At 44.1% G+C, this 9,680-nt stretch overlaps 1 protein-coding gene across 6 annotated transcripts in view; it reads left to right on the forward strand.

Moving 5' to 3' along the window:
- Positions 1 to 7,539, forward strand: part of OGT (O-linked N-acetylglucosamine (GlcNAc) transferase) — a 44,602-nt gene extending 37,063 nt beyond the window's left edge. For all 6 annotated transcript variants that reach the window (XM_002720103.6, XM_002720102.6, XM_070067122.2 and 3 more), the window contains one exon: positions 5,242 to 7,539. In XM_002720103.6, the coding sequence (XP_002720149.1) occupies positions 5,242 to 5,416 (175 nt within the window). In that variant the 3' untranslated portion in view covers positions 5,417 to 7,539. The remainder of the gene's footprint in view (positions 1 to 5,241) is intronic.
- Positions 7,540 to 9,680: the final 2,141 nt, after the last annotated feature.

Raw genomic sequence — 9,680 nt, forward strand, 5'->3', positions numbered from 1 at the left:
TCCTCTCTTTCCAATTATGCTTTTCACATAAATAAATAGATCTTTTTTAAGTTAGACCGTTGACCCTAATATTGCCACTTTTTTCACTGCAGCATAAGGAAGAAAAAGTATGAATTTTTTTGAAAAGAGATTTGTTTTGTTTTTACATAAGAGAGAGAGATTCCATCCCCGGGTTTGCTTTCCAAATGGCTACAACAAGTCAGGTGAGGTCCAGACCCGAGTCAGGACCCAGGAACTCCATCCTGGTCTCTCACATGAATGGCAGGGTCCCAAGCACTTGGGCCATCTTCTGCTTTCCCAGACATGAAGGGGAGCTGGATTGGGAGTGGAGCAGCCAGGACTTGAAGTAGCACAGTGATAGAGGATGCTGGCCTTGTAGGTCGTGGCCCAACCCAGTGAGCTACAAAGCTGTCCTACAAAAACATAAGCATTAGAGGAGTGAGGCTTAGATAAATGAAGCTTTGGGGCAGACGCTGTAGCGTAGCGAGTTAAGCCTGTAGTGCTGGTATTCCATATGGGTGCTGATTTGCATCCTGGCTGCTCCAGCTCTCTGCTATGGCCTGGGAAAGCAGTGGAAGATGGTCCAAGTCCTTGGGCCCCTGCACCCACTTGGGAGACCCGGAGGAAGCTCCTGGCTCCTCACTTAGGATGGGGCAGCTCCGGCCCTTGCAGCCAGTTGGGGAGTGAACATCAGAAAAGATAAATGAAGCTTTATACATTCAGTGAAATAGTATTTAACTCTTAAATTTTTCTTAGATATTATGGTTGATTTTTTAAAAAGATTTATTTATTTGAAAGAGTTACACAGTGAAAGAAGAGAGAGGAAGAGGGAGAGGGGTCTTTCATCTGCTTTTTCACTTCCCAGTTGGCTGCAATGGCTGGAGCTGTGCCAGTTCGGAGCCAGGAGCTTCTTCTGGGTCTCCCACACAGGTGCAGGGGCCCAAGGATTTGGGCCATCTTCCACTGCTATCACAGGCCATAGCAGAGAGCTGGATCAGAAGTGGAGCAGCTGGGTCTTGAACCAGTGCCCATATGGATGCTAGCACTGCAGGCGGCAGCTTTACCCGCTATTCCATAGTGCCGGCCCCTAGAACAGTTCTTAATGGGGGCAGCTTTGTGGCTCAGTGCTTAAGTTGGCATCCCATTAGGAGTGCTGGTTCGAATCCTGGCTACTCTGTTTTCTTTTCTTTTATTATTTATTTGACAGGCAGAGTGGACAGTGAGAGAGACAGACAGAGAGAAAGGTGTTCCTTTTGCCGTTGGTTCACCCTCCAGTGGCCGCCGTGGCCAGTTCACCGCGCTGATCCAAAGCCAGGAGCCAGGTGCTTATCCTGGTCTCCCATGCGGGTGCAGGGCCCAAGGACTTGGGCCATCCTCCACTGCACTTCCTGGCCACAGCAGAGAGCTGACCTGGAAGAGGGGCAACCGGGACAGAATCCGGCGCCCCGACCGGGACTAGAACCCGGTGTGCCGGCACCGCAAGGCAGAGGATTAGCCTAGTGAGCTGCGGTGCCTGCCCTACTCTGCTTTCAATCAAGCTCCCTGCTAATGCATCTGGGAAGGCAGCAGAAGATGGCCCAAATACCTGGGCCCCTTCCACCCATGTGCGCGGCCTGGATGGAGGTCCAGGCCCTTGGCAGCCATTTGGGGAGTGAACCAGGAGATAGATGGAAGATTCTCAGCTCTTTGGAACTTAGTTTTGTCCCTGTGATATTTTTCCCAAATATTTTTTTTTTTTTGACAGGCAGAGTGGGCAGTGAGAGAGACAGGGATAAAGGTCTTCCTTTTGCCGTTGGTTCACCCTCCAATGGCTGCCACAGCCAGCGCACCATGCTGATCCGAAGCCAGGAGCCAGGTGCTTCTCCTGGTCTCCCATGCGGGTGCAGGGCCCAAGGACTTGGGCCATCCTCCACTGCACTCCTGGGCCACAGCAGAGAGCTGGCCTGGAAGAGGGGCAACTGGGACAGAATCCGGCACCCCGACCGGGACTAGAACACGGATTGCCGGCACCGCAGGCGGAGGATTAGCCTAGTGAGCCGCGGCGCCGGCCTTTGACAAATATTTTTAAAAGAAAGTTTTAAATTTTGAAATAAACATTTGTCCATCTCTGCTTTTATTTTTACCATTAACTTTAATACTTTAGTACATATCTTTCCATCTATTTCTTGTTCAATCCAACAGTCCATCTTACTTGATAGATTTTGAAATAAGTGGCAGACATCAGTACACTTCTCCTTAAATACTTCAGAATGAGTATCATTAACTAGAATTCACTATTTCCTTTTCTTTTGAAACAGGCTTTACAGTGAAACACACAAATCTTCAGCAACTTTTCAGTTTTTTAACTCAAACCTGTATCAAGATACAGAACATTATTCTCGTTCTGGAAAGTTTCTTTATGCCCTTCTCATTTAGTCCCCCTCAGCAGTCCTTAGAGACAGCCACCATTCTAGATTGTGTTTTCCACCATAAATTAGTTTTGTCTTTCTGGAACTTTGTATAATTGGAACCATATGGTATGCACTGTTCATTTTTATTGCTGAGTAGTATCTCATTATAGATGTATTAACCCAGAGAACTTAAAAAAATATAATACTTAACTTTGAGAAGCAATGAGAGAGTGCTTTTATCTGGTTTACTCCTCAGATGCCTGCAGTGGCTGGGGAGGGTCCAAAGCCAGGAGTTGAGAACTCAGTCCAGTTCTCCGACAGGAGTGGCAAGAACTCGGTTAACTTGAGCCATCACTGCTGGCTCTCAGGGTCTGCTAGGGCAGGAAGCTGGAGTCAGGAGTCAGAACTGGGAACTGAATCTGGACATTCTGCTAAGGGATGCCAGTGTTTTAACAGGTCAAATGCTCTTACCAACACAGAACTTTTTAGGGAAAACAGACGAAAAAACATTTGCACAGATAACAGCAATAGGGACACAATTTAGTTGAACCAACAGATATGTACAACTATTTGTCACAACAAATACTGGCTTTTTATTGCTTTTAAAATGCACAACTGTATTTTGACTTCTGGTGAAGTAATTCCTAATCTGAGAGTAATTGTGTGAAAAGTAACATGCAGAAAGAATGAAGAGAGAATTCTTTCCCCCTATTTCTAGAAGAATTGATTGCTTTCCCTGTATTTTTTTTTTCAAGATTTATTTGAAAGGCAAAGCAACAGAGAGAAGGCAGGTTGGGAAGGAGGTTTAGAGAGAGAGAGAGATCATCCATCTGGTAGTTCATTCCCCAAACGCCCACAGCAACCATCGTTGGGCCAGACTAAAATCAGGAACCTGTAACTCCATCCTGATCTCCCATGTGGGTAACAGGGGCTCAAGCACTTTGGCTGTCTTCTCTTGCCTTCCCACGCACATTTAGCAAGAAGCAGAGTAACTAGAACTTGAAATGGCACTCTGATATGGGATGCCGGCCTCTGCACCATAGTACTGGTCCTTTTTCCCCTATTTTGGAACAGAACCATGGTCTAACTGATGTTAGAAACACATCTAAAGAAACAATTCAGTTCAGGTACAAGTGAAAATTATGGCAGTATATATGCCTTTTTTCTCTTGAATATTTTCCTATTTAATTGAAATCTTCATAAACTGAATACTTACGTTTGTGCCTTAACTATTATATATGATGCTTCAGTGAATATCTTTGCATGATCATGTGTATCTGCTTCTCTTATTATTTCATTTGAATATATTGAAAATGTTACTGTTATGTCACAGTGTTAGGAACATTTAAGATTCTTAATATACACATTGCTAAATTGCTTACACCAAAGCAGTTTATACAGTCTTTAAAAAAAAAAAGATTTATTGATTTATTTGAAAGTCAGAGTTACACAGAGAGAGGAGAGGCAGAGATAAAGAGAGGTCTTCCAATGACCGGGGCTGCACTGATCCAAAGCCAGGAGCCAGGAGCTTCTTCCGGGTCTCCCACACAGGTGCAGGGGCCCAAGGACTTGGGCCATCCTCCACTGCTTTCCCAGGCCACAGCAGAGAGCTGGATTGGAAGTGGAGCAGTGCCCATAGCGGATGCCAGTGCTTCAGGCCAGGGTGTTAACCCCGTGCGCCACTGCGCCGGGCCCAGTCTTTATTTTAAAGTTAATTTATTGGAAAGGCAGTGTGATGGAGAGGGAGACTGGGAGCAACAGAAATCTTCCATCTCCTGGTTCACTCTTCAAGTGGCTGCAGTGGTTGGGGCTGGGCCAGTCCAAAGCCAGGAGCTCAGAACTCTATTGGGTTTTTCCATGTGGGTGGCAGGGGCTCAAGCACTTGGGCCATCTTTCAATGCTTTCTCAGGTGCATTAGCAAGGAGCTGGATTGGAAGCAGAGCAGTCAGGACTCGAGGTGACACTGATGTGGGATGCTGGCTTCATGAGCAGTGTTTAACCTGCTGTGCCACAACACCAGCCCATAACAGGTAGTACACAGGAATAGTCACTTGCCGTCACCAGTTCTTGTTTATATTTGTATCCCCTGCATATACTTGTTTTGGAAAGAACTAAATATTTTCAGAGAACCTGGGGATGAACTTGGTTATGCATTTAGCATTGTGTTAGCTGTGACCCTTCACTTTATCAGTTTTGAAGTAACAGGGGCCAATCAAAAGAAAATAATAGGAACTTTGGCCTATTTCTTTGGATGATCTCTTTCTCTCTCTAACCCTCCTTCCCAACCCCCCCTTCTCTCTGTTGCTTTGCCTTTCAAATAAATCTTTAAAAAAAAATACAGGGAGGCTGGTGCCGTGGCTCACTTGGTTAATCCTGTGCCTACAGCGCTGGTACCCCAGGTTCTAGTCCCGGTTGGGGCGCCGGATTCTGTCCCGGTTGCTCCTCTTCCAGGCCAGCTCTCTGCTGTGGCCAGGGAGTGCAGTGGAGGATGGCCCAGGTCCTTGGGCCCTGCACCTGCATGGGAGACCAGGAGGAAGCACCTGGCTCCTGGCTTTGGATCAGCAGATTGGCATGGTGCACCGGCCGCAACGCGCCGGCCGTAGCGGCCACTTGGGGGCCACTTTGGTTCAACCAAAGGAAAAAGGAAGACCTTTCTCTGTCTCTCACTGTCAAACTCTGCCTGTCAAAAAAAAAAAATACAGGGAAAGCAATCAATTCTTCTAGAAATAGGGGGAAATAGGCCAAAGTTTGCCCCAAAGATTATTAGATATTTATCCGGTTTAGTTCCAAATTTCTGCTCTGATTTGTAAACTTTGATTCTCTCTCTCTCTCTCTTGTTTTAATTACCTAGCCTGAAGAAAATTCGTGGCAAAGTCTGGAAGCAGAGAATATCTAGCCCTCTGTTCAACACCAAACAATACACAATGGAACTAGAGCGGCTCTACCTACAGATGTGGGAGCATTATGCAGCTGGCAACAAGCCTGATCACATGATCAAGCCTGTTGAAGTCACTGAGTCAGCCTAAATAAAGACCGCACAGGAGAATTGCCCTATACCTGAGCCTCAACCTTCTGGGGGAAAGGGAACGAGCTAACACACTTTTTACTTATCTGTCCAGCACCGTGTTGCAGATGGGTGATCTGTAATGGTAATAGAATAGCACAGCCAAACTTGCTTCCTGCATGATAGGGAGAGACACAAGTGATGGGAAACTGCTGTTCCACAAGGAATCTCCATAGAGTTTTTGCAGCAACCAGGTGGTGCATAGGTCTGGAAGGTCTGATCTCCCTTGGTCTTCCATGGGATGGTTAGTGTGGAGCGGAGATATAGATTGTCCAGCCGTTTTGTGATTCCACAGATCGATTGAGTCTTCTGGATTAATTTTTTTCTTTATATTTTGGATATTGGAGCTTTTAAAAATGTTTGGTTTCAGGTATTTTTATTCATGTGAAGTGTGTATGATTCTATTGAGATAAGGTTTTAAGCTAAAATGTTGTTCCCTGTTTTAGTTTCTGAACTCTGACAGATTAACGGGGACTTTGCTGGTGTAGTCTTTTTATAGGTTTTATAAACCACTTGAGCCTATATCAGTCGTTTTAGTGTCTGACCTGATGTTTGGAGCTATCAGTGCTTTGTTGATTTAGATGATGACTCTTGATTTTTTTTTTCTGGTCCATCTCCTTCCTTCCATCCTTAAAAAAATCCTCCAATAACTCAGCTGATGAAACGAAGTCTGATTCAAAACATCCCAGAGATTTTCCTGAACACGTCATTTGGTGCCAAATGAAAATTCTTAGGAGTGATTATTAATTAGGAGGGATACAGTTGTGGTACTGTCATTGGTAGTAACGTAGATTTTTTTTTTTTGCCTAATTTTGACATATTTCGCCAGTGTTTTACCCTTCACTGCCCCTTCTATGCTGCTTCCAAAAGTGATAGTGTGTGATAAGATTTTTACCTTCTTTTCTAAAGTTTGTTTTTTTTTTAAAGTGAGTCCTGTTCTTCCTATTTCTTTCAGCAGAAATGAAATCCCAGGTAAGTATAAGTATTCAAATATTTGATCAGTAAGTTGCAGTTATCGCCAATACATAATATTTGGGATATTTAATTGAAATAATTGAAACTTTAATTGAAAGTCTTGTTATTGATAAAAATCTCTGAAGGACCATCTGTGTATACAAGTAATTATTTTTCAGACCTTCTAGGGTATTACATAATAATTGTCTTCTGAACTTGGTCTTGAAGTCTGTATGAATTCAGCCTCAGTAATAGTGAACTGCACTGCTACTTGGTTTGGAGTACAAATTAGACTTTAGCCCTCCTGGAGCTTGAGTTCTTGGTATTAAAAACCATAGGAATAAAATTACTGATTTTCAACAAAGGATTGAGGGCTTGAGGCTTAAACAAGCCAACATATGAAATACGTTTTGTCTTGCTGTACTGCACTTACGCTACCCAGTCACAGATAAGTTTTGTCTGCTAGTAGTGTTCTAGATTATGTCTTTCCAAAGCGCTGAGGCAGTGCACCTATTCTGTAGCTGCAGCCGTTGCCTGAATGTATTCTAGCTGACAAATTACTGAATAAGAACTTGAACTTCTGAAAGATGATTACTGCTAACCAAATTCTGAGCAAGAAGCCTCAAATGTAATTCCGAAGCAGAATTACATGTCAATGAACTGTGTACCCATTAACATTGTGAATCAAGAAACATCAGTTAAGGGATTTCTTAATTTATTTTTTACCTGATTGAGAGTTAAAGGTTGCCAGCATGGTTGCAGATACACTGATGTTCGAAGTTGACCGAATTACTTAACGTGGAATAGGATGATATACTTCCAATGCCCTCGAGGCTGTAACCTGACAGCCGTCTTACATAGCACATCATTCCTCCTATAGGGATGAACTTTTTCCTGGCACGAAAAGTAGCCGCTCTGGTTGAAGCTTTGCTTATTGTAACAGGCTTTTATTTCCAGGTAACATGTCTGTGGAAGACTTAATTCTGAATAGAGATATAGATATTACTGGAAACTAATTGTTTTTTCTATTCTATTCTGCTTTATCAAAAAAGTAAAACATTTAAATTGTGCTACAGAAATTCAGATGTTGTCTTGCGATCTTTAAACAATAAATGAATGATTTCCCCTTAATATGGCTGATGTATTTTGTGTCCTGTTATTTAGAGTGTTGGACAGACTATAAAAGTTATCCAGTGATTTGTATGACTCAACAACACAGAATGACCAGATTTCCCTAATGTAGCTGTGATACAAGGAATTATTTTGCTTTCTCATTCATACCTGGTGAAGGGGTATGGTTGGTATGTGATCTGATGAAGATGACAAAACCTGTGACCCCCAGCACACCCATCCATGCTTCTTCTGGTATCATGTATAACATTTGTAGTCTCTCCCTCCCTCTTCTCTCTCTTTTTTTTTTTCTCTCTCTTTTTTTTTTCTCTCTCTCTCTCTCCCTCTTAAATTTACTATTTTGGAAGACAGCCACACAGAGATCTTCCATCTGCTGGTTCATTCTGCAAATGCCTGCAACAGCTAGGGTTTGCCAGGTCAAAGCCTAGAGACAGGAACCTCAGTCCAGGTCTCCCACATGGGTGGCAGGGATCCAAGTACTTGAGCCATTGTCTGCTGCCTCCCTGGGTGCACATTATCAGGAAAGCTGGATTGGAAGTGGAGGTAGGACTTGTTTCCCAGGCGTTCTGATATTGGATGTTGGTGTCCAAAGCAGTGGCCTAACCTGCTGCACCACGACACCTGCCCATGTAGTCTCATTGTTTTTGTGAACTGTTTTCTTGGTCCTTTCTGCTCTGTCCAGTAGTTGAACTCAACCATGAATATGAGGGGGAAGAACATCAATGCATGAGGGATAAGAACAGGCTGGTTGGGGAACCAGTGCTGTGGCGCAGTAGGTTAATCCTCTGCCTGTGGTGCTGGCATCCCATATGGGTGCCGGTTCCAGTTCCAGCTGCTCCACTTCCAATCCAGTTCCCTGCTAATATGCCTGGGAAAGCAGCAGAGAATGGCCCAAGTGCTTTGGGCCCTTGCATCCACATGGGAGACCTAGAAGAAACTACTGGCTTCTGGCTTCAGATAGGCCCAGCTCCTGTTGTGGCCATTTCAGAGGTGAACCAGTGGACGGAAGACCTCTCTCTCTCCCTCTCTGACTCTGCTTTCAAATAAGTCTCTGGTCCAAACCCAGGAGCTTCTTCGGGTCTCCCATGTGGGTGCAGGGGCCCAAGGATTTGGGCCATCTTCTACTGCTTTCCCAGGCCATAGTGGAGAGCTGGATCAGTAGTGGAGCAGCTGGGACTTGAACTGGCACCCATATGGGGTGCTGGCACTGCAGGTGGAGGCTTAACCTACTAAACCACAGCTCTGGCCCCAGGACTGCCTATTTTTAAAATATTTTTTTCCAAGCCTACCCACTCTTTTGCTTGAAGCATATCTAATACCTTAATTACATCTAACTTTTAGGGTCTTTGTCAACATCTCTGAGGTAGTTATTTAACACCCTCTTTTTTTTTAATAGAAGAGGCTTGTAGAGATTGATTTGCAAGTTTGTCTTAGAATTAAAATGAGCAGCCTCTTTAATCCAATTCCCTATCAACTCAGTAATTACCTTTTTTTAATTTATTTGAAAGAGAGAGCGAGCGAGGTCTTCCATCCGATGGTTCACTCCCCAGATGGTTGCAATGGCCAGAGCTGTGCCAACCTGGAGCCAGGAGCCTCCTCTGGGTCTCCCACACTGATGCAGGGGCCCAAGGACTTGGGCCATCTTCTGCTTACCCAGGTCATAGCAGAGAGCTGGATTGAAAGAGGAGCAACTGGGGCTAGAACCAGCACCCATATAGGATGCCAGTGCTTCAGGCCAGGGCTTCATCTCGCTGGGCCACAGCGCTGGCCCCCCAGTAATTATGTTTATATATGTAGACTATTTGGTGCGTAAAGAGTAGGTTTTGAAACGAGTGCTGTTGGGGTTTGAGTCCATTTTGCCCCTTCCTAGATGTGTGCTAACATTGCCTATTTTTAAAACCTCATTGTAAGGATTACATCCAGATAAAAATACTCAAAACAGTGGTACAGAAGAAACTGAAAGGGATATTTTGTATTTTGTTGGCAAAGTAGCTTAAATTATGATATACATGGGTATTGGCAGGAGTAGTGGCACAATCTAGAAGCACGCACTTTATCTTTTTTTTTTTTTTTTTTTTTTTTTTTTTGCTGTGGTGGAGACTGCCAAAATGCTTCAAGTAAAATTTTTTTTTTAAAGATTA

This window comes from Oryctolagus cuniculus, chromosome X (genome assembly GCF_051225735.1).
Source record: "Oryctolagus cuniculus isolate XC-2025 breed Fujian yellow rabbit chromosome X, ASM5122573v1, whole genome shotgun sequence".
Lineage (NCBI taxonomy): Eukaryota > Metazoa > Chordata > Mammalia > Lagomorpha > Leporidae > Oryctolagus > Oryctolagus cuniculus.